The sequence below is a fragment of the Furipterus horrens genome, unplaced genomic scaffold, assembly GCF_987537825.1.
Source record: "Furipterus horrens unplaced genomic scaffold, mFurHor1.1.pri manual_scaffold_10, whole genome shotgun sequence".
Lineage (NCBI taxonomy): Eukaryota > Metazoa > Chordata > Mammalia > Chiroptera > Furipteridae > Furipterus > Furipterus horrens.
Genome location: NW_028327180.1, coordinates 78538479 through 78564417, shown reverse-complemented (window position 1 = coordinate 78564417; position 25939 = coordinate 78538479). Strand labels below are relative to the sequence as shown.

The following is a 25939-nucleotide window of genomic DNA, read 5'->3' as shown; positions in this document are numbered from 1 at the left end:
AGGACTTTTTTAAAAATTGCTTTTAGAGAGAGAGGAAGGGAGAAAGAGAAACATCAATGCAAGAGAGGAGCATTGATTAGTTTCTTCCCATATGCACCCAGACCAGGGATCAAAACACGCCTGGACTGGGCATTGAACCGCAACTTAAGTATGTATGTGCCTTGACTGGGAACTGAACCCACAACCTTTGGTTATGAGTTGACGCTGCAACCAGCTGAGCGGTCCCGGCCAGGGCCATTGCTTTCTTAAAGCCCTTATTTTTAGGTACTGACTCACAAATTGTACTCATGCAGCAGCATTCATTTGTTGTACATATAGTTTCAGTTGGTCAACTCTTTAAGAGATCAGAGTGTATTTTGATGTGTGAGGTGAGGTGCTAAATTGAAATTTTGTCTTCCTATCTGGACTGTGAGCAGGGATAGAGTGGATTTATCTCACCTTCGTGTTCTCAAGAGATACTTAGTAAAACGTGTCTTTTCAGTCAGGGAATAATAGAATGTTCTTAACCATTTGGAATAAAATGAACAGTTAGCTTAAATATAGAATCAGTCTTTAATTACATGAAAGACTAAGAATAAAAAGGTTAGTTCAGATAAAATTATTTGGTTTACTGGTAATGGAAAAATTGGTGAGTGCTGTAACTGGTTAAGAACACAAATACATGTTTCTTAGGTGATGACATAGCAAACACTTAGTACTAACTATAGGAGTAACACCATTGTAACCATTTCATCTTAATCTCACTGTCACATTGTATTAGTTTCCTTTTGCTGCTATGACAAATTATCACAAACTTAGTGTCTTAAAGCAACACATTTATCATCCTATAGTTACAGAGGTCAGAAGTCTGACATGGGTCGTCAGGGCTGCATTCCCTATTGCAGGCTCTAGCAGAAAATATGGTTTTTGCCTTTTCTGCCTTCTGGAGACTATATTTGTTCCTTGGCTCATGGCCCCCTACCCTCTTCAAAGCCAGCAATGCCCTGTGAAGTTTTTCTCACCTTCACATCACTCTGACCCTGACTCTCCTTCCTTCCTCTTGTACCTCTGTGATTACATTGGGCTCACCCTGTCTTCCCCACTCAAGGTAATTTGATTAGCAACTTTAATTCCATTTGCAACTGTAATTCCTTTTTCTGCCATGTAAACTAACAGATCACAGGTTCCAGGGATTAGGAAATGGACATATTTTGGGGGTCATTTTTCTGCTTACCATAAATATCAACACTGTAGTTTATGTACTATTACTATTCCCATTCTATAGATGAAGCTGAGGACTATAAAGGTTAAATATCTTGCTCAAGGACAAACAATTACTAAATGTCAAGGCCAGAATTTGATCTCAGTTGTTCTAGTCTGATCTTAATCACTACTTTATAATGCCTCTTTCTGTATACATTTCATAGGTTTTTCAATCTTTTTCATCTCATGGTACACATAAATGAATTACTAAAATTTGCAGCACACCAAAAAATAAATTTTTTCCAATCTTACAAAAGAATGGGAATTATTTTGATTCATTCCCACCTTACAACTATTGTTGTATTGGCTGTTATTTTTTTATTTGACAGTCTAAGGGAAAAGACGTCAGTGCCCCTGAGTAGCCAGAGATTGCATGTTTTAAAAATTATTGTAGCACACTGGCTGAAAATCTGTGATAGAGAATGACCTTATACTATCAGGAAGTTTATTGTACAAGATTTATGACACTTTAAAAAAAAATATTTTGTTTCTTTTTAGAGAAAGGGGAAGGGAGGGAGAAACGGAGAGAAATATCAATGTGTGGTTGCCTTTTGCGCACTTCTGACTGGGGACCTGGCCTGCCACCCAGACATGTGCCCTGACTGGGAATTGAACCAGTGACCCTTTGGTTCACAGGCTGGTGCTCAATCCACTGAGCCACACCAGCCAGGAATGATTTATGGCATTTTTAAAGATAATTTTCTATAGTAACTCCCAGAAATCAATATGCACCCACATTATGACATTTGAATATGTAGAAAATGACTGAGTTCAGTGAACTATGTTGACTTGTGTGATTTGGGATAAGTTGCTTAGCTGCTCTAAGCCTGGGTTCTCAGGGTACAGAATTGTTAAATGCTGTATTTCATTTATTATTGTTTAATAAAGCATACATAGATAAGCAAAGTATTGTTGGAAAACGTAAGTAATTTCCCAGAACATACCCCTCTGATTTGATGTTCTGCAGATCAGTCCGAGAGATAATTTATTTATGGTTTCTCTGTCCTTCCCTACTTTGTGTGTTCCAAGGATTCAAGATGACTATATAAATGGGTTACATAAACATTGAGGGGGTTCAATTTAGGGAAAGTGAAAACTTTTTAAACCTGTGTATATGGTAAGATAGTCACATTGTTTAGCTGCTTTCTGATATTGAAGAGTAGGGTCAGTCTAATGGTACCCAGAATGTACCCTTGTTTCTAAAGTACTCATTTAGGCCCTGTTCAGGTGGCTCAGTTGGTTGGAGCATTATCGTACAACAAGGTTACAAGTTCAATTCCCAGTGTGGGCACATACCTAGGTTGCAGGTTTGATCCCTGGTCGGGGCACGTCTGGGAGACAACTGATTGATGGTTCCCTCTCCCATTGATGTTTCTCTCTCCCCTTTCCTCTCTCTCTAAAAATCAATAAATATATCCTTAGGTGAGGATTTTTGAAAAAAGTTATTAAAAAAAAAAGTACAGAGTTAGTATCCTCATTGGTGGTGTCATTGAATAGTAGCCTTCTCTCCCTGGCCAATCTTTTGGTCTTCTTATCTTAAAATAACTCCAGGTCTAGGGTCACTATTTAAATACTTTAAACACTTTTCTCCATTGGATTACTATGTCACATTTCACATTTTATAAATATGTTGCTTTCTTCAGTCTTTAGACAGGGATCACACACCAAAAGGTGGCAGGTGTCGGGGTTCCCCTGGGAAAGTATTGAGACTTGGAGCCCCGCACAGGCCAGGCAAAGGAAACGAAGCCTGTAAGACCTGACCGGAAAACGGGGAAAATTGGGTGCATACATGCCTCGATGCTATAGTCAGTGGGCCTTGGTGGCAATCGGGCCATGAGAAAATGCTTTATGTCCTTTGAAGCTTACTCTGTTCCTTTACCTCGCTTGATTGCTTTATTGTACCAGCAGCAAAGGTTTTAACTTTAACTCAAAATGAATTTACCCTCCCTATTTTATGGCCATCTGAAGTCTTTGTATCCAATACACCCTGACCTGAGGGAGATCTCAAGGTTTGTTCAGTTGTTATCTCTGAACAATATCTGTTTTCTGTAATCAGCTCTGTTTAACACTGACTGATGAGCTTTATGTGCATGCTATATGTCCTTAAGCTTACTGCACTCAGTAAAAGACCTTGGAGGAAGATAATCAAGGCATTAGTCTCTCAGACTTTTGCCAGCCTTCTCTCCCCTAGCACAGGCTGCCTGGGAAGTCTTCATTTCATCCACAGTACCAGGGATCTCTGCAGGTCGGGGGTCCCCAACAACTAGGTTCTATTCCAGTTAGGGTACATAACTGGGTTTTGGGTTTTGGGTTTTGGTTTCGGGTCTCCTGTCCGGGCACATGCAGGAGGCAATGGGCACATGCAGGAGGCAACGGACACATGAGGGAGGCAACCTATCGATGTTTCTCTCTCACATCTCTCTCTCTCTCCTTTCCTCTCTCTCCCCTTTCCTCTCTCTAAAAGCAATAAAAACATTTCCTCAGGTGAGGAATAAAATAAATAAATTTTAAAAACCTACTTAAAATAGAAAGGTTAAGAAATTAACCTGAAATGTCCTCAGTGGAGACAATGCATTTGCCATGAGCCAGAGCTAAATTACTATTTTACTGCTTTTTTTGGTCTCAGTGGGGTGTTTCCCCCCCTTATTTGGAAAGATGACTGTGATTCTGCCAGTCTTTGATTTTCTGATCTCCTATAATTTCCTAAATATTAACAATTAAGTAAGAGAGGGAACCAAATCAAATATTTGAATCAGAATGGTGCAAGGCCCTGTGGGAGAGACATCGTATTTTGGGCCCAAAGAACTTAAGATAATATATTCTTTTTATTTATTGATTTTTTTAGAGAGAAGAAGGGAGGGGGAGAGTGAGTTTTGTTGATCACTTTTAGAGACCGAACCCGCGACCTTGGTGTATCTGGATGATGCTTTAACCAACTGAGCTATTGAGCTAGGGCCTAAGATGATATCTTGACAGTAAAGTTTAGTCTGTTTGGCATTCTTTGGGATGAAATAATAAGGTGACCCTTAAAGAAAAACAAAAAAGGCAATCCTCCATTTTCCTAATGATAAGACTACACCCCCATTAAAAAAAAAAAGATTTTATTTATTTATTTATTTTTAGAGAGAGGGGAAAGGAAGGAGAATGAGAGTTAGAGAAACATCAATCTGGGGACCTGGCCTGCAATTCAAGCATGTGCCCTGACTGAGAATTGAACTGGTTACCTTTGGTCCACAGACCAGCACTCAATCAACTAAGCCACACCAGCCAGGGCTTTTTTTTTTTTTTTTTAAGATTTTATTTATTCATTTTTAGAGAGAGGGGAAAGGAGGGAGAAAGAAAGAGAGGGCAATTTTTTCAACTCACTTGAAAATAAGAAATTTTAGGGATATAGGTGATGTTAATTATATGACTTCTTGTAGTATTTGATGTTTTATATTACATGCATCTTTAAAACTTTTTAAAAAATTTATCTTCAGAGAAAGGGGAAGGGAGGGAGAAAGAGAGGGAAACATTGATGTGTGAGAGATACATTGATTGGTTGCCTCTCACATTGCATCCTATAAGGTGGTGCGCGATTTCGGTTTTTTCCATTATTAATGATGTTCATTTTAATCACTTGATTAAGGTGATATCTGCCAAGCTTTTGCACAGTAAAAATTTTTTCCCTTTGTAAATAATGAGTATTTTGTGGGGATGTACCCTGAAACCATGTAAATAGCTTATTTCTTGTTAGACTTATTCACGTACTTATATTGGTTTAGACTCCCTGTAGAGTGTGTTATAACTCATTGTGTATCTTGTTTCTTATATCTCAGATTTGACCTGTGGATGCCTCTTCTAGCTGTTTTCTGTGTCTTCTTGTCATGTCTCATCGTTTTGGGGTATTTTCTTGCTTTCTGGCACAATAAGGTGTTGCCGGCTCATATTGTAGTTTCTGAGCTCAGGACTCTGCCATGGTTCCTTTTAATGGAGAATAGTATTTAGAAACCAAGATTTCTGTACTAGACATGATAAATGCTATCAGAATGTCTCTGCTCACAGTCTAGCAGACAGTTCAGGATTCTACCTATTTATATTGAAATCCATGAGTTTCTTTTATTTTTCTTAAGATTATTTATTTATTTATTTTTAGAGAGAGGAGAAGGGAGGGGGGAAAAGAAAGGGAGAGAAACATCAATGTGTGGTTGCCATTCATGAGCCCCCAACTGGGGACCTGGCCTGCAACCAGGGAATGTGCCCTTACTGGGAATAGAACTGGTGATCCTTTGGTTCTCTGGCCGGCAATCAATCCACTCAGCCACACCAGCCACGGCCTCTTTTTTCTTTTTAAGTATATTTTATTGATTATGCTGTTACAGTTGTCCCAAATTTTTTCCCCCTTTGCTCCCCTCCGCCCAGTACCCCTCTTCCCTCCATCAGTCCTGCCCCCCTTAGTTCATGTCCATGGGCTGTGAATATAACTTCTTTGGCTTCTCCATTTCCTTCTACTATTCTTAACATCTCCGTGTCTATTTTGTACCTACCAATTATACTTCTTAATCCCTGTATCTTTCCCCCCTATCTCCCCTTTACCTTTCCCCATTTATAATCCTCCAAATGATCTCCATATCTATGATTCTGTTCCTGTTCTAGTAGTTTTCTTTGTTGTTTAGATTCAGTTGTCAATAGTTGTGAGTTTGTTGTCATTTTACTGTTCATAGTTTTGATCTTTTTCTTAAGTAAGTTCCTTTAACATTTCATATAATAAGGGCTTGGTGATGATGAACTCCTTTAGCTTTACCTTGTCTGGGAAGCACTTTATCTGCCCTTTCATTCTAAATGATAGTTTTGCTGGATCGAGTAATCTTGGTTGTAGGTCTTTGCTTTTCAACACTTTGAATACTTCTTGCCAACCCCTTCTTGCCTGCAAAGTTTCTTTTGAGAAATCAGCTGATAGTCATATGGGAACTCCTTTGTGGATAGCTCTCTGCTTTTCTCTTGCTGCTTTTAAGATCCTTTATCTTGAACCTTTGGCATTTTAATTATGATGTTTTAGTGTGGTTCAACTTGTTTGGGACTCTCTGTGCTTCATGTACTTGTATGTCTATTTCCTTCACCAAATTAGGGAAGTTTTCCTTCATTATTTTTTTCAGATAAGTTTTCAATTTTTTGCTCTTCCTCTTCTCCTTCTGCCATCCCTATGGTTGGGATATTGGCACTTCTGGAGATGTCTCAGAGTTGTCTCATTCTCTCTTCATTTTTTAAAATTCTTGTTTCTTCATTCTGTACTGGTTGACTGTTTATTTCTTCCTTATGTTCCAAATTGTTGATTTGAATTCCGGCTTCCTTCCCTTCACTATTGGTTCCCTGTGGATTTTTCTTTTTTTTATTTAGTGTAACCTTCATTTTTCCCTTATGCGTTTGCTGTTCTCAGTGAGTTCTCTGAGCATTTTTCTCACCAGTGTTTTGAACTCTACATCTGATAGGTTGGGTATCCCTGTTTTACTTAGTTATTTTTCTAGAATTATGATCTTTTCTTTCATTTGGGCCATATTTCTTTCTTTCCTCAACTTGGCAGCCTCCTTGTGTTTGTTTCTGTGTATCAGGTAGAGCTGCTGCACCTGTTGACATTGTAAGGGGTGGAATCTTAGATATTCCTCAGTGCGGGCAACCTATTTCACCACTTTGGTGTTGTACATGGAGAAGGGTCAGAGAGGGAACAATGCCCCTGGTTCGGCACTCTCCCCTTTTCTAATCACTTCTCCCACTTTCTGTATGCGACTGGCACCCCTCTAGCTGTTGCCCTGGTGGTGGTTCCAGAGTGGGTGAGTTTGAGTATACTCTAGGACCATGGGGCCCTCTAAATGCACTCTCTTGAGGGATGGGCAGTTTCTTGTGCCTCCCCAACCCCCACTGGTTTTCATATCCAGAAGTTATGAGGCTTCATTTTCCCAGCGCTGGAACCCTGGGTTGTGTGGTCTGGCCTGGGGCCGGATTGCTCCCCAGGTGTTCCCCCTGGCTTTTATCCACCACACAGGAATGTGGGACCACCCGTTCTGCCAGTTGCTGCTGCTGCCTTGCCACCACCGCCACCTCGCGGCTGCCACATTGCATCCTCTCTGCCCCTTCTGCCTATCTGGATGAATATTTTTTCTTTAAATCCTTGGTTGGACTTCCATACAGCAATACAGTTTGATTTTCTGGCAGTGCTGTATTTTTGGTTTTGTTTTGAGGTTAGTTGTAATCCTTCTTCTGGTTGTGCAAGGAGGTGAAGGCTGTCTGCCTAGGCCTCCATTGTGGCTGGAAGCCGAAATCCATGAGTTTTGATTGTAACCCCCAATGCAGGCCCACCACCACTGGGTACATTCTAGTTTTTCTTCTTTCCATATTTGTAACTCTTCTCTGAGAGTGAGAAACCTTGTTTCCATGATCTTACATATATTTGTTTGGTCAATTCCCCTGTGTGTAACCATTTTCCCATTGCTGGTGCTGCCCCCTTCATCCTTCTCCAAGTTCCCCCAGTTTATTGAAAGATGCTGATCTCAAGTCTAATGTCTTTAGGACCGAATTTTTCAGGAAAGAGACTATTTTGCTCTTTTAGTTTATTTTAGTCTTGCTTACAGAAATATCCAACATTATGGTTCCATATTGTGAAATAATTTTAAATGATCCCATCAGGTGATCACTATAGCATTTGAAACTAGCCTTTATTGAAGTTGATTCTCACTTTTCCCCAGGTAGTACTCTATTGTTCAAAATGAGAGACTGTGCTACAATATTTATTCTTTAACTCATTCAGCCAACATTTATTGAATACCAACTATGTGCTAGGCACATTTTAGGTACTGAGAACAGAGTAATGAGCAAAAAAAGTCCTTGCCATCATGGAGTTATAGTAGGGTAGACAGACTATAAATAAATAATGTAGTCAGATAAACACTAGAAAGAAAAATAGGGCAGGATCAGAGGGGAAGAGAATGAAAGGTGCTATTTTAGATAGTTTAAGGCAACGCTCTTTGAGGAGATTATACCTGAGAGGGGCCTGAATGAAGAGATAAAGTGTTGTTATCCAGGGGAAGAGTGTTCTTTGCAGAATAAAAGAATCCTAAGGTGGGAGCATATTTAAGCTTGTTGAAGAAACTTTAAAAAGGTGAGTATGGCTGGAGCTGAGTAGTGAGAAAGGGGACTAGAAAATTCTTTGAATAGCTTGCTTTTGGTCATTAAATGGAGTTATTGATGTCAGCTGACACAGTGACCTTACCATACACATTTACTAAACTCAAAAGAAGAGGTCCATCATACATACATAGCTAAAAGGGACTTTCAGTCTTTTGTGGAAATTATTTACTAAGCCATTTTATATTGTGTAGCAAACTTAAAAGGTAGAATTGTAAAGGCGTACGTTTGTTTAGAACCGCAAATCTGCTCCAAGTTGGTTTAAGTGTTAGGGTGGTTGATGACGTAGCTGTGAAAGAATTCACAAAGAGAAGAAAATGCAGAGAGCAAAGTTTTTTATTCACTTTCCAAGAGTGGAAAGGGGCATGGATGGGTGGGGGCTTTGAGCTTTTATTGGATTAGAGTTGGACTATAAAAGGGTAGGGAGGTTGCTGTTGTGTGGCCCCTGGGCTGTTAGGGGCATTGTAATACAGGGAGTTTTGGTTGGTTTTGCATAAGCCATAGTTTGCTTCAATGTTATAATGTTATCTTCTGCCCGGGGCTGTAGGGGGAGGGGGCGGTTAGTCATGTTCTGTTCTTCCTTCCCAGTTATTTACAGTCCTGGGGACATAAGCTCAGAAGAGTAAAATGGCAGTCCTGTTTAACAAGGTCATAGGCCTGCTCGGCAAGTGGTGTCACAATAGCAAATGGCGCCAGCTTTATCCTTTCAGTACAGCATGCCCACCCATCTCTCCAGAACTCTAGATAATTGTGAAAAGACTCCATGATATGTACAGATGAAGAAATACTAACTAATAATAAAATTAAAACCGGAAAAGCCGGTGTTTGTGCTGCCTGTCACCTGCCAGACCCAATAAGCAGAGATAGGGATTGCATCTTTATGGGCGCTTTATTCAGATGGTCGGCAATCTGAGAAGACAGCGGGTTTGCACGCTAACAGACTGTAAGGTTGGGTTTAGCATAGAGTATGTCAACTCAGACAAGAAAGTGGCCAACGTTTTAAACCACAGAGTCCCTCAATGAGGAATGTATGAGGGTATCAAGAAGGCAACAGGCCCAATCCCCTCCAAGATCGCCCCCCTTAAGTCCAAGACAGGTGAGGTCATCACTGACCAGGAACAGCAAATGCGGCGGTGGACCGAGCACTACCTCGAGCTGTACGCAACGAAGAACACCGTAACAGACACTGCTCTTAACGCCATCCCAGACCTACCAGTCATGGAGGAGCTAGACACCCCACCTACTGCGGCAGAGCTCGGCAAAGCCATCGACCGCCTCGCTTGCGGGAAAGCACCAGGAAGCGACGGAATCCCTCCAGAAATCCTAAAGAGCGGGAAACCAGTCCTGCTACAGCCGCTCCACCATCTACTCTGTCTCTGCTGGAAGGAGGGTTACATCCCCCAGGATATGAGAGACGCCAACATTATCACCATGTACAAGAACAAAGGAGACCGCAGCGACTGCAACAACTACCGGGGCATCTCTCTCCTCAGCGTCGTCGGCAAAGTATTCACCCGGGTCGCTCTTGCCCGCCTGCAGTCCCTTGCTTCCCGCGTCTACCCAGAGTCCCAGTGTGGCTTCAGAGCTGGCCGATCAACAGTGGACATGATCTTCTCCCTACGCCAACTGCAGGAGAAGTGTCACGAGCAGCATAAACCACTCTACCTCGCCTTTATCGACCTCACGAAGGCGTTTGATCTGGTCAGTCGAAGCGGACTCTTCAGCTTGCTACGGAAGATTGGCTGTCCACCACATCTGCTTGCTGTGGTCATGTCCTTTCACGACAACATGCACAGCACGGTGTCCTACAACGGCGCAACCTCTGAGGCCTTCCCAGTCAGCAGCGGAGTAAAGCAGGGCTGCGTCCTCGCGCCTACGCTGTTCGGAATCTTCTTCTCCATGCTCCTCCAATACGCCTTTAAGGACTGCAGCGAGGGTGTCTTCATTCACACCAGATCCGATGGCAAGCTCTACAACCTGGCCCGTCTACGAGCCAAGACCAAAGTCAAAGAGGTGCTCATCCGTGAGATGCTCTTCACCGACGACGCAGCTTTGACATCACACTCTGAAGAGGGACTTCAGCAGCTAGTCACTTGCCTTTCCCACGCATGCAAGGAGTTCGGACTAGCCATCAGCCTGACGAAGACGAATGTTATGGCTCAAGGCACGGGGACTCCCCCATGCATCACCATCGACGGATACACCCTGGAGGTTGTCAACGACTTCACTTACCTCGGGTCCACCATCTCGAGCTCTCTGTCAGTCGACTTGGAGGTCAACCGGAGAATCGCCAGGGCAGCCACAGTTATGGCCAGACTGAACCGGCGAGCGTGGAACAATTCCAGCCTCACTGAGAAAACCAGACTGCGCATCTACCAAGCCTGCGTACTCAGCACTCTCCTCTATGGCAGCGAGACGTGGACCACCTATGCAAGGCACGAAAGGAAACTCAACAGCTTCCACATGAGGTGCCTGCGACGCGTCCTGCATGTCGCCTGGCAGGATAAGGTCCCCAACACCGAGGTGCTGAAGCGAGCCAATATGAGCAGTTTGCATGCAGTTCTTAGCGAGAGACGCCTCAGGTGGCTCGGCCATGTCAAAAGAATGGGTGCAGGCCGTATTCCCAAAGACCTCCTCTACGGCGAGCTAGCAGAAGGCAAGAGGATGACAGGGCGCCCAAAACTGCGGTTCAAAGACATCTGCAAAAAGGACATGACACAATGCTCCATCAATCTCAACACATGGGAAGTTCAAGCAGACGACCGCCTAGCCTGGAGGCTCGCGGTCAGGCAAGGTACGTCACGTGCAGAGGCTGCGCGCAACAAGGAGGCGGTCCAGAAAAGATTGAGGCGGAAGCAGCATCAACAGCAGCAACAACAGCCATCTGCCTTCACCTGTAACAAGTGTGGCAGGGATTGTCACTCCCGAGTCGGACTGCACAGCCATTCTCGGCGGTGCAGATAGACTCTCAGGAAGCTACGCCATCGTCTCTCGAGACGGACGGCTGCCGACGACGACGAAATGGATTGCTACCTGCTGTGTAAAAAATAGTGTTAATCCCCCATGACAAAACATTCTTGTACAATGAGAATCTTTGTAGAGACTTATATGTATGATGACTTCATTTCTGAGAAATAATTTTTGAGGAAAATCTCACCTTATAATTGGACATTTATGGTACTTTGAATAATCAATAGCTTTTTCTTTTAACTAGAAATGAAATTAAATGTTCTATTCGTACTGTTCATAAACTACAAAATAACAAGCAAGAAATTAACAAAATTTCATTTAAATAAGGTATAAGACATCTTTATGAAAAAAAGCATGAAATAAGATAATGTAAAATAAGTTTGGTGTTTTTTTAAAAGATTTATTTATTTTTAGAGAGAGGGTAAGGGAGGGAGAATAAGAGGGAGAGAAACATCGATGTGTGAGAGATACATAGATCTGGCGACTGGGGACCTGGCCTGCAACCCAGGCATGTGCCCTGACTGAGAATCCAATGGCAACCTTTTGGTTCTCAGGCCAGTACTCAATCCACTGAGCCACACCAGCCAGCACAAAATAAGTTTTTAATAAATGGAGAGATACACCATGTTTCTAAATGGGAAATATATTCTATCATAAAAATGTCAACAATCCAAAATTAACATATAAATCAAATGCAATTTTGTTCAACATTTCAATTTTTCTGGGAGATTGCATAAAGTGGTTTTATACTTTTGTGTATGTCTGAAATTTTTCATAATAAAAAGGTTTATAGGAAAGATATAATCATCTCTGTAATTTTCTTTTTTCTCTTAATATTCTTTTTGTAATTTATCTCTGTTGGTAGATGTACTTCTTTATTCATTTTATTGACAGATAGTTTATTTTGTATAACTAATCTACAATTTATTTTATCTCCTGTTGATGGATATTTCATTTATTTCCAACTTTTCATTATTATAAACAATGCTGCTAACATACCTAGATTTCTTTCTTTTCTTGGAAGGATACCTATTTTTTTGTTTGTTTGTTTTGTCTTGTTTTTTGAGAGCCATGTATATAGACTTAACTCCCTCCCTCTAGCTTACACTATATATCTACATATGCTTTTATGGGCCTCCCAAGTTACCGCTCTACGTAAACATAGCCTTAGGTATGTTTGTATAAGCATCGTATGACTAGGAAAGAATATTGATTAGTTTGATGACATTTGTACATTGGTTGCATGGACCAAGACACATCGATTTGTTGTTCCACTTACTTATTAATTCATTGGTTGATTCTTGTATGTGCCCTGATCCAAGATCAAACCCTCAACCTCGTCATATTAGGATAATGGTCTAACCCACTGACCTACCAGGCCAGGGCTTTCATTTTGGTTTTGATTTGCATTTCTCTAATGACTAATTGTCGAGGGTTTTTTGCATGTGTTTACTGGCCCTATGATTGTATATCTCTTTGGAAATGTATTTGAATATCCAGTTAAATCCTTTGCTCATTTTTAAATTGAGTTATTTGTCTTTTTATTGTGAAGTTGTAAGAATACCATATGTTTTATTGTATTTTTATAGTATTTATTTGTTTGCAAGAATGAGTTTTTTTCTCTTCTCATTGGAAGGTCCTATCCAAAATGAACTGAGGTCTTCACAAGGATATAATTCTCAGCTTCCGGGATCCTACTCTCATCCAATACCAGCAAAGACTTTGAATCCGGTCTCTGTACAGTCTAAATATGGTGGTTCTCAGACTGTTTCTCCATTAAGTAATTATCAGGGACCTGGGCAGACTCTTCATAGACCACCTGTGGCTTCTAATCCAGTTACACCTTCACTCCATAGTGGTGCTGGTCCCCGAATGCCACAACATGCATCTCAGAATCCAGCTGCTACACCAATGCCTTCTGGTAGCTTTAATCCTGGAGCCAGTGTACCACCACCTTCAAATTGGCAATATAACTATCCATCCACAGGATCACAGACAAACCATTGTCCTCTTGTATCATCCGAACCAGCTATGTCTGGGAATTCAAATTTGACAACAAGCCATCAATATGTTTCTTCTGGAGATCCTTCACTTCAAAACAATTTCATAAAATCAGGTAAGAGTTTTCTAAAATACAGAGATAGGAAACTTTCTTATTTAGATGTTTGAATTACTATTTCAAGCCTTAAAACCATATGGAAGACTGTTGATTTTTTAAACCTTTGTTAACGTTTAAATAAATTACTTTTCTGACCTTTAAGTTAACTTAAAATTATGAGTTGTTCCTGTTTTGCTTCTTATTATCTGCTTCTTTGAGTCACCCATGATATTTCAGGGATTCAGGTATGCATGCAGAACTGCTTCCTTAAGGGCGAGTCATTACTTTTAATACCTGGGTTCTATTTTATATTCTAGGGAAGCTCATCCCTGTGGTCTCTCTTTGGTCTTTTGTTTGTTTGTTTTTAATTTTTTTTTTAATTGTTCTATTACAGTTGTCCAAATTTTTCTCCTGTTGCTCTCCACTGCACCCTCCACCCTGCCCCGCTCCCACTCTTTTTGGTCTTGATCTGAGGCTTGGGTTCTCTTTTTGTTATGGCATAGACAGATTTTGGCCTCAGAGACTGTAGGATCCTGGATGTCAAAACAGACAATACTTTCAGAGTGAAGAGTGTTACTGAGCACAACTGCAGTCAGAAAGCAGTGGACAGAAATTTATATCTATATTTTCTTCTAAGAGTTTTATGTTGAGTTGGCCAAAAAGCTCAGTTAGTTTTTTTTCCGTAAAATAAGAGACACATTTTTCATTTTCATCAGTAACTTTATTGATTTGGATATTTTGAATATGTCAGCTATCTCCCTCTATTGGTTTCTAGTGGGTAGAGGCCAGGGGTGCTGCTAAATATCTTCCAATGCATGAGAGAGCCCCCCAGCAAAGAACTTGGCCAAAATGTCAATAGTACCATGAAACTTTGCAAACCACTTTTGACATGTTTTCCATACACTGCACAAATCTTTTTTTGTGTTTCTGTTGCATTTTTACCTTTATTCAAATAATAAAGCATAATATGCTGAAAATATTGTGTATCTTCTTCCATCTTTGATATTAAAATGGCCGCACAAAAATGCATCAGTTTTGATTAGTTTTTTTTTAAATGCATGCTGATATGACAACTGTCAATACAATCTAACAAAATAATTTCAAATGAAGTTAAAGACAACTAAGTGCTACTAGAAACATTGTACAGAAAAAAACTAAACGAATTTTGGGTTAACCCAGTAGTTTTAACTCCTACATTTAGGTCTTTTATCAATTTTTTAAGAGGTTTTATTTATTTATTTTTAGAGAGAGGGGAAGGGAGGAAGAAAGAGAGGGTGAGAAACATTGATCGGTTGCCTCCCCTACTCGCAACAACTGGGAGAGGTCTGCAACCCTGTGCCCTGACCTGAAATCAAACCAGGAACTGTGTGCTTTCCGGGACATTGCTCCACCAATTGAGACATGCCAGTCAGGGCTCTTTGATCAATTTTGAGTTAATTTTTGTGTATGGTGTTAGGTAGGGGTTTATTTTGTGCATGTGGATATACAGTTGTTCCAGGACTATTTGATAGACAGTTCTTTCTCCCATTAAATTATCTTGGCACCCTTGTTGAAAATCAGTTGATCATAAATGCAAGGGTTTATTTCTGGACTCTGAATTCTATTGTACAGTATTGATCTTTATGTCTATCTTTATACCAGTACTAAACATCTTGATTATTGAAGCTTTGTAGTGAGCTTTGAATTTGGGAAGTGTGACTCTGCCAGCTTTGTTTTTCTTTTTTAAGATTTATTCAGCTGTTTTGGGTTCTTCACTTTTCCATAAAAACTTTAGAATCAGCTTGTCCATTTTTGTAAAAAAGATAACTGGGATTTTGATCTGTATATCTGTATATCAGTTTGAGAAGAAATCTGTGTATTCTTGGACTGACTTTGATCTTTTCATTTTCTTAAAGTATATTTTATTGATTATGCTACTACAGTTGTTGCAATTTTTCCCCTTTGCCCCCCTCTGCCTGGTACCTCCCTTCCCTCCAGTAGTCCCCCCCTCCCTTAGTTCATGTCCATGGGTCATGCATATAAGTTCTTCGACTTCTCCATTTCCTATACTGTTCTTAACATCCTCTGTTTATTTTGTACCTACCAGTTATGCTTCCTGATCCCCGCAATGTTTCCCCCATTCTCCACTTTTCCTCTCCCCACTGACAACCCTCCATATAATTTCCATATCTATGGTTCTGTTCCTATTCTAGTTGTTTGCTTAGCTTTTTTAATTTTTTTTAAGATTCATTTGTTGGTAGTTATGAGTTTATTGTCATTTTACCGCTCATAGTTTTGATCTTCTTTTTCTTAAATGTGTCCCTCTAACATTTTATATAATAAGGGGTTGGTGATCATCATTGATGAACTCCTTCAGCTTTGCCTTGTCTGGGAAGCACTTTATCTGCCTTTCCATTCTTTTTTTTTTTTTTTTTTTAAATATGTTTTATTGATTATGCTGTTACTGTTGTCCCAATTTCTTCTCCCTCTGGTCCCCTCGACCCAGTGATCCCCCCCTCCAGTTGTCCCCCCCCCCCAGTCCATGCCCATTTGTTATGCATATAGTTCTCAACATCTTCCTGTCTATTCCACTCCTTCCTACTATGCTTCTTAATTCCTGCATCATCTCTCTCCCTTTCCCCCCTTCCCCCTCCCCGCTGACCTCCCCCCATATGTTCCCCATGCCTATAATTCTTTTTCCACTCTTGTTGCCTACTTAAGTTTGCCTTTATTTTGATTCCCTAGCTTCTGTTGTTGGTTGTTGTGATACAGTTTTCATTTTAATGTTTATAGTTTTGATCCTCCTTCTTCTAGACAAGTCCCTTTAACATCTCATATAACAGTGGTTTAGATCTAATGAACTCCTTCAGTTTTACTTTGTCCTGGAAGCACTTTCTCTGCCCTTCTGTTCTGAATGACAGCTTCACTGGATAGAATATTTGTGGCTGTAGGTTTTTGATTTTCATTACCTTGAATATTTCTTGCCAGTCCCTCTTGCCTGCAGAGTTTCTTTTGAGAAATCAGCTGATAGTCTTATTGGGACCCCTTTGTATGTAATTCTCTTCTTTTCTCTTGCTGCTTTTAAGATTCTCTCTTTATTTTTAATTTTTGACATTTTGATTATAATGTGTCTGGTGTGGTTCTCCCTGGGTCCAGTTTATTTGGAATTCTCTGTGCTTCCTGGACTGACTGGTAAGTCTATTTCCTTCCCCAAGTTAGGGAAGTTCTGCTTCATTATTTTTTCACATAATTTTTCAATTTCTAGTTCTTCTTCACCTTCTGGCAACCCTATAATTTGGATGTTCGCTCTCTTATAGTTGTCCCAGAGGTTTCTGAGCTTCTCATTTTCCTCACTTTTTGTTTCCTCTTTCTGCACTGGCTGACTTTGTTCTTTCTCTATGTGCTGATTTGTTGATTTGATCCCTGGTTTTCCTTCCTTCACCACTTGTTTCCTGTGTGCTTTTGTTCATTTCAGCAGGACTAGCCTTCATTCCTTCCCTGTCTTGATTAAGTCCTGCTGTTATTTCTGTAAGCTGTCTTATAACTATAGCTCTGAACTGAGCTTCAGAAAGGTTATCTATCTGTTCGTCTGTTAATTCATGTATTTGCTTTCTGGTCAGCTGCATGGTTGGGATCTCTATCATAATCCCTGCCATCCTGGCAGTTTTTGCTTCCTGTGCGGGGCTGTTGTACCTCCTACTCTATAGGTGGCGGAGCCCATGTACTCACCACTACCGGGCGACCCTTCTTACCACACTGTGGCGTTTTGTGTGGGGGTGGGAGTCCAAGATGGGATTCCTGGGGTTCTCTCTCTGCTGAGAGACCGGGAGCCTCCTCCTCCGTTCCCACGCCCTCTGGGCCTCCCAGTCCGAAGCAATGGGGGTCTGCCTTCCCCGGTGTTGGAATCGTGAGCTGACAGGTTTGGTCTGCAGCTGGGGGTGCTCCCCAGGTGCTTCTCGCCTCCCCTTAAATACGGGTGTCTGTGCTTACCGCAGTCCTACCACCGACTGGTTGCCGCTGCTGCCGGCGCCAGCACAGCTTGACCTCTTCACCCTGGCTTCTCCCCTCCTACCCATCCAGACGAGCACCACTTGTTTATAACTTCATACATTGGACTTCCATGTAGCTTTATTTTCTGGAACATCTGGTTATTTCTGGTTTTGCGGTAGTTGTAGTCCTTCTTAGTTGTGAAGGGAGACGGAGCATGTCAGTCTAGGTCTCCATCTTGGCCGGAAGTCTCTGCCCTTCCATTCTAATATTGATTGTAGGCCTTTGCTTTTCATCACTTTGAATACTTCTTGCCAGTCCCTTCTTATCTGCAAAGTTTCCTTTGAGAAATCAGCTGACAATCTTATGGGAACTTCTTTGTAGGTAACTCTCTGCTTTTCTCTTGCTGCTTTTAAGATTCTCTCTTTATCTTGAACCTTTGGCGTTTTAATGATGATGTGTCTTGGTGTGGTCCTCTTGGGTCTAGCTCGTTTGGGACTCTCTGTGCTTCCTGGACTTGTATGTCTATTTCCTTTGCCAAATTAGGGAAGTTTTCCTTCTTTATTTTTTCAAAAAAAAAATTCAATTTCTTGCTGTTCCTCTTTTTCTTTTGGCACCCCTATGATTTGGATGTTGGTACGTTTATAGTTGTCCCAGAGGTTGCTAAGCCTCTCCTCATTTTTTTCAATTCTTGTGTCTTTATTTCTGTACTGGTTGACAGTTTATATCTTTCTATGCTTCATATCATTGATTTGAACCCCGGCTTTCTTCCCTTCACCACTGGTTTCATGTGGATCTTTCTTCATTTCATTTAGTATTGCCTTCACGTCTTCCATTATACGTTTGCCGTAGTCAATAATGTCTGTCAAATCTGTGAGCATTGTCATCACCAGTGTTTTGAACTCTTCATCTGTTAGGTTGGCTGTCTCCTTGAGGTTTAGTTTTCCCATTGGAGCCTTGATCTGCTCCCTCTTTTGGGCCACATGTCTTTGTCTCCTCAACTTGCAGGCTCCTGTGTTTGCCTCTGTGTCATAGATAGAGCTCTCACACCCATTACATTGTAAGGGGCGGAGCCTTAGGTATTCATCTGTGCTGGGCCACCCATTTCACCATCTGTGGTGCTGTATGTTGGGGAGGGGTCTGAAAGGGAACAATGCCGCTTGCTCAGCACTCGCCCCTTTTCCTATCACTACCTGCTTGCCTATGCAACTGGTGCCCCTTTAGCTGTAGTTCTGGTGATGGTTCCCAGAGTGGGTAGGTTTGTGGACATTGTAGGAATGGGGTTCCTCTAAACAGACTCTCATGAGAGACTAGCAGTTTCCTCTGCCTCTCCAGCCCCCACTAGTTTTCATAGTCAGAAGCAATGAGGCTTGCTTTTCCTGGAGCTGAAGTTGTGAGCTGCATGGGTTGACCTGGGACTGGGATTGCTCCCCAGGTGTCCCACTTGGCTTTTATAATGTGTGACTGCTCTTTCTGACTGCCAGCCACAGCCATTGCCTTGCTGCCGCCGCCCCCACATTGAGTCCTCTCCACCCTGGCTCCACCCCCCTACCTGTCTGGATGAGCATTGCTTCTTTACATCTTTGTTGAACTTCCATGCACTTTGATTTTTTTGGTAGTTCTGGTTTTTTTTGTTGTTGTTGTTTTGTTTTGTTTTGAGGTAGGTGTACTCCATTTTATGGTTGTGGAAGGAGGCAAAGAGTGTCTTCCTGTCCCTCCATCTTGGCCAAAAGTCCCTGATCTTTTCATTTTTAACCTCAGTCTTTTGTCATATCTTGTTCAAAAGTAGGTTTATTCAACTATTAAAATTTCTCATACGTTTATCAACATTAGTAGTGTTACTTTGAAAAAGCATTTAAAATCCTGTATTGGGATTTGCGGGTTGATTCTGCTCTGCAGACATCCTCAAGGAAATGAACTAGTAAGAGCATCCAAGTTAAATAGTAATATCAATAGTTACCTTTTTTATACTCATGTGTATTCTATACCCTTTATATCAAGCTGGTAGTTTATTAACTGCTGAAACTACTTATTTTTCTTAGCTTTTAGCTTCTTGACCAGCTATTGGCCCTGGTGAATGTATTTTAGCCTTATAAAGATTAAGGCTATTTCTAGAAACTTAGTTTCTTTGCAGAATTCTTTTGACCCACAGTTGTTAGAACCAAATTCTCCTGGTTACTTTTTTTCTTATTCATTTGACATCATGAGTGAGCATCAATCACTTGAAATTAATTAATATCATTATTAATAATTAAATGTAACATTTGTTGAATATTTATTATTTTCCAGCACTTTACCGAACTTTTATATTTGTTATGTTACTTAATTTTCACAATAGTCTGTTTTACAAGCAAGAAATCTGAGGTTTGAATAATTGACTCAAAGCCACAAGAAAATAATTTGGGAATCAGGTATTCTATAAAAGCTATTTAAGAGTAAGTGTAGCTTCTTGTTTAAAAGCACATGATCAATAATCTGAAATAGTTTTGGCTATAACAGAAACCTTCAGGTAGAGTACCTTGACAGCAGCACAGATGTGGTGAAAGAGACATAAGCAAGGGTCAAGCTTATTTATGAAGGTTTCCATGTAAAAGGAGAAAGATACATAAACTAATAAATGAACCTAAAATAAATGTATGACTACTCTTTTTTGTTATGAGACCTCTATAAAGAGTCTCATTTTTTATCCTCTGGTTTTTTAACCCATCATTGATAATTAGGTGCCTGATTGTCTGATTTCAAAACTGTGTATCTAAGTTACACTAAATTTCTAGTTCACATATTAAAATTCTCTTTTTTTCCCTAAGAGACCACCTGTTGGCCATCCTTACTTTAGCTTTAGAGATCTTAGAAGGCAGAATCTAAAACTCTAGTAATTAGTGTTATAATTAAGATTTATGCAACCTGAAAAAATAATGTGTGTTCTGTGAAATGTAGCATATTTTTATATTCAAAAATATTCTTTTTAAAGCTGTGAAAATATCCGTAAGTTCATTTGCATGCTCTTAAACATTAGGTTATTATATTTTTGTGGCCAGGTGTATCATCCATTATTGTTCATGTTGAGTTGGTAATGTACCTTGCCCTTTTGTTCCTTTGACCTGTGTGTATTGCCAAAGGTATGTGTGGGTGCTTTCCTGATAAGTGAGTTACACGGTAGTAATCTTTGTCTTCACTTTTGTCAACAGGGCATTGATTAATCTTGTTAGGAGCTATAAGCTTTGGTAATGTGATAAGTTTTCAATTCAGCCCTGGAGAATTGAACACTATTTAAGAAGCATATTGAAAATTTTCATATTTGCCTCTCTTTAGTCCTTTAGTTTTGCGAAATATAGGATTAACAATAGAATATATTATAAGTAAAATTTACTACCTACTTCACTTACAAATTCAGAGTATAAAAAAGAGGCTTGGGATGAAAATTAAGTCATGTACTTATCAGTAGTATCTAATCTACTTGGTAGACTTCGTTCCTCCTCTTTGGCAAATGAGAAGGTGGAAGCAATATATGTTTTTTAAATGCTTTTTCATTCTTCCTTTTAAGTTTTTATACTTATTTTCTGTAAAGATTTTATTTATATTTTTAGAATGAATGGAAGGAAGAGAGAAAGAGATGGAGAAAGATGTTGATGTGAGAGAAAAACATTGATTGGTTGCCTCATATACACACACCCTGATTGGGGCCCAAACCCTGCAACCCATGCATGTGCCCTGACCAGGAATCAAACTGGTGACCTTTTGCTTTGCAGGACAGTGCCCAACCAAATGAACCATCCTGGTCAGGGCTGGAAGCTATATTGTTGACATGAATGAACAGAGGTGATTGTAGGTTTTGGAACTTTTGGTCACATAGAAGAATTTCCTCAAGAGTAATTGATAATAGCCCTCACTGGTGTGGCTCAGTGGATTGGGTGTCGGCCTGTGAACCAAAGTGTGGCCAGTTTGATTCCCAGTCAGGTCACATGCCTGGGTTGTGGAACAGGCACATTGATGTTTCCCTCCCTCTTTTTCTCCTCTCTCTAAAAATACATAAATAAAAATTTTAAAGAAGAGTAACTGATAATATTTTTACACTAGCCTGAACTTAATTGTCCTAAGACAAAATAGGTGAAATTGAGGTGGTGAGAATACTAGTAGGTACAAGGAAAAATACCATGTCATTCTTAGTTTGGTTTGATGAGTACTTTTACACCTCTTGGATAGCAGTGTTTTATAAGGTATAAATGTAATAAACTTTGGGTTATTTCCTGTTTTTTTAAGCTTAGGGAGTGTTCTTAATACAGTATTCCCTCACTTACCACGGGTATTACGTTCTAGAACCCCCTGTGGTAGGTGAAAATCCACGAAGTAGGAACCTTACATTTATTTTTGTATTTATATATATTTTAAGGCTTTATAAACCCTTCCCACACACTATAAACCATTCCCAGTCCCTTATTAACCTTTCCCACTCCCTTATTAACCTTTTCCACACTTTTATAAACACTACCTATGTTCTTAAACATATTTTACACTCTTAAACCTATGTAACTTTAACAACATACGTATACAGTACTGCAAAATCCTGCAATATAGTGAAAAATCCTCGATAAATAATCAAATAAAATATTTTAAAAATTCCTGCGATAGTGAGGCTGTGATAAGCGAACCGTGATGTACAGAGGGACTACTGTATAGTATTTAAGCTATTATTGGAAGTAAACTTTTTTCCTTTTTATTGAATTTATTGGGGTGACTGGTTAACAAAATTATGCAGGTTCCAGGTGCACTAATGTAAAACACATTATCTATACCCTGTACTGCGTGTTTACCACCCCAATTCAAGTCTCCATCCATCATCATTTAATCTTGCCCCACTCGGCGACAATCACACTGTTGTCCATGTTTATGAGTTCTTTTTTTTTCTTTCTTTTTTAAAAACTGGCTCCCCTGCAGTTGTCAGCCTGCTCTGTATGTATGAGTCTTTCTTTATTTTGCCTGTTCATTTTGGTTATTAGATTTCACACATAAGTGAAATCATTTGGTACTTGTCTTTCTCTGATTGGCTTATTTCACTTAGCATAATGCTCTCCAGGTCCATCCATGCTGTTGTAAAGGGTAAAATATCCTTTTTTATGGCCAAGTATTATTCCACTGTGCTAATGTATCATAGCTTTATTTTATTTTATTTTATATTTTTTATTTATATTTTTACTTTTAGAGAGAGGGGAAGGGAGGGAAAAAGACAGGGAGAGAAAAATCTATCAGTTGCCTCTCTCCTGCACTCACCCAGGCATGTGACCTGATTGGGAAACAAACCAGTGACCTTTCTGTTGACATGCTGGCGCTCAATCCACTGAGCCACACCAGCCAGAACAGCCAGAGCTTTTTTATCCACTAATCTACTGGTAGACACTGTACCTACCCTATAAGTGATTTGATGCTGAGCTCATACTTATATGGCTTTAATAATTGACCGGAAAGACTTGGAAATGTGTAAAGTATGCATATAAATTAAGTCATAAACCTGGCAAGTCAACATATTTCTGGTAATTTTTTGGTGGTTATAATTAAAATGTAAATTTTGAAGTTACTCAGATTTGGTAAAAGGCTGTTTTGGCCTTTGTCTTAAATTCTTAAATAATGTGAAAAAACCAATGTTTCCATAGGTTCTGCACCCCCCTTAGTGAATTCACCTATGCCTACCACTTTTCAACCGGGAGTTCCTCTTGGGCCCCCTCCAACTGGAGGACCACCTCTGGCGAGGCCTCTCGCTACTCAGAAATCATCACCTAGGGCTGTGTCCCAGCCCTCATTTAATTCAGCTCTCAACCAAGAAGGTAAGCATGGCAAAACCAAGTCAAGTCGTAAGGTTTCACTTAGGATAGAAGGATGAATGTTATCTGAAATCCGTGCATCGTATCCTATTTTTCCAGAAAATTTAGTTGTTTTGGTTAGGAGTGGCCTTCAGAAATTTAAAAAAATTCCTCAGAGTTCCACTGTCTTATGTATACTGGGTTGTGGACTAGCATTTTGGAAAGCACTGCCATTAACTTTTATTGCTGTGGTTATAAAGTTAGCTGCCTTTGGGAGAGGGAGGTGAGAAGAGAGTTCCCGCTTTTCTGGACATGATGTTAGAACTGTTCTCTTAATATATTGTCTCTTTTCCATTGAAGCAGTATTTTGATTGCCATTATTATTATAAATATTAGCAAATATTTATGAGTCTAAATAAAAAGTTAAATATGCAAGCATTTTGAAGTTTTATATAAATATTTTAAAGCTTGTCTTAAGCTGTAACTTTAAAATATGTTATTAATTAATATATATTTTGTAGAGTAAGAAATTTGATATTAGCAGTTAAATAGCCATTGCAGTAAGATGTGGAAATAGGAAAACAGAAAAGGAGGGTGAAAACCATTGCTTGTATCCTGCCATTAAATACAACAAATATTATCATTTTTCTTCTAGCATTTCCTTTTTCTAGAATTGTAAGTAGGGAAAAAAATGGTATTAATGATGGACAGCAAAAACATAAAACAGTGTCCCACTGATTGCCACATTATTTAATATTTTAACCAACTAAAATATTAAATAATATTTAATATTAAAAAAACCTGTTTTTGTTTGTTTCTGCAAACAGTTTTACTAAGTTTTTCTGTATCAACTCATGGCTAAAATCATGGTGGTTTTGAGAACTAGAAAGAAGTTACCGACTATTGAAACCATTAAACTTAAATATTTGGTGTTAAAATGACTGTTAATGTTAGTACCTTTGTGCTTAGGTGGTATAGGTTGATGCTATTCACTGATTTTAGATTCTTTGGTACCTGAATTAGAGCCCATTAATAGCATGCATACCTAGGAAGTAGATGTTCTTGGCATTTAACTTGGAGTCTTTAAATTGGGGGTAAAACAAGATTTTTAAAAATTGATTTGAGAGAAAGGAAGGGGGAGAGAGAGAGAAACATCAATTTGTTGTTGCACTTACTTATTCATTCATTGGTTGATTCTGTTGGGTCCTAACTAGGAATCTAACGTACAACCTTGTTGTATTGGGGTGACACTAACTAATGAACTATCTGGGCAGGTCCAAGGTTGTTTTTTTAAGTGGTTCCCTAGACTAAATCAGTTGTTCCAATTAATTTATATTACTTTCAAATTAATTCTAAATTTTACTTTGTTTTGTATTTTGAAACAATGTGATTTTTATCCTCATTTATTTATAAACTTGATTTTGGTGATTTTTTTTGTTTGTATTGCTCTTTAGAGGTTTTTTATTATTTTTTAAATTTTTTTGAGAGAGGGGGGAAAGGAGGGAGAAAGAAAGGGAGAGAAACATCTATCTGTTGCCTCTCTAATGCACTCACCCAGGCGTGAGCTGTGACTGAGAATTGAACCAGTGACTTTTAGTTCACAGGCTTGTGCTGAATCTACTCAGCCACACCAGCCAGGGCTCTTTAGAGGTTTTTAATGCTGCTGTCACAAATGCTGAAATCTTTCAGATAGTATATAATTTTATAAACTTTCCAAAGGACCATCCTTTATAGAAGTTTCAACATTTGACATTTTTCTTGGGCTGTGGTTTAAACTATATTTTTCATTCAGAAACTTATCTTAAATTAGCTCCAGTCTTGCAGATATTGTAACAATGTTCTAATGTAAATATTAATAAACTTCCTTCTTAGGTATTACATCAAATACCAATAATGGATCTATGGTGGTTCACAACAGTTATGATGAAATTGAAGGCGGTGGCTTCTTGGGTGAGATGCTATGAAAATTTTATTTTAAATACTTGTTCATTCTTGGAAACAAAGAAGAAATCTTCATAGTCATGTTCCACAGTAATACCTGCTGTTAGCATTTTTTGTCTCCATACATATAGATTTGTTTTGTTAGTTTTTCCTGTCAGAATTTGGATCTTGGGCTTTATTATTATATTATGACTACAGAGTATTTTTATCAATTAGATCTATTTAAATTTGTTGAACATTTAGTGTGTTTTCATTAAAGTTGTTTTGAGTTAGAATTCTGAATACAAAGTTTAGTACATACAAAAGTAAATTAACTATACCAGATTTATTTTTGTGTTTATATCTGTAGTCTACATTATTTTTTAATCACTGTTATTACTTTGTTACTAGTGTTTATTTGCCTTATTTGACAAAACTAATAATTGAAAGTATTATATTTCCCAAAGGATTTTAGAGTTGAAATTCCTATAATTTATTGGCTCTATGTGTTGATTTAAAGTATTCTGGAGCATAAAATAGAACTTAAAAGTTACGTTGTTTCTAGCAACATCACAGCTTACTAATAAGAACACCGCAGTGAGCCGGAGTGTTGGATATTCATATCCCTCCTTACCACCTGGTTATCAGAACACAGCACCACCGAGTACAACCGGAATGCCACCTTCTTCCTTGAGTTACCCAAGTGGGCCACAGGCCTTTACTCAGGTAAACTTTTTGTTTTGTTTTTTACTTATTTTCCACCTTGTTGGTTTAAACTTACACACATGAA

General features: G+C 39.4%; 1 protein-coding gene across 2 annotated transcripts in view; it reads left to right on the top strand.

Moving 5' to 3' along the window:
- Positions 1 to 25939, top strand: part of SEC24A (SEC24 homolog A, COPII component) — a 77541-nt gene that overhangs the window by 4571 nt on the left and 47031 nt on the right. For both annotated transcript variants that reach the window (XM_090288307.1, XM_090288306.1), the window contains exons 2-5: positions 13007 to 13486; positions 23083 to 23253; positions 25102 to 25179; positions 25715 to 25875. In XM_090288307.1, the coding sequence (XP_090144433.1) occupies positions 13007 to 13486; positions 23083 to 23253; positions 25102 to 25179; positions 25715 to 25875 (890 nt within the window). The remainder of the gene's footprint in view (positions 1 to 13006; positions 13487 to 23082; positions 23254 to 25101; positions 25180 to 25714; positions 25876 to 25939) is intronic.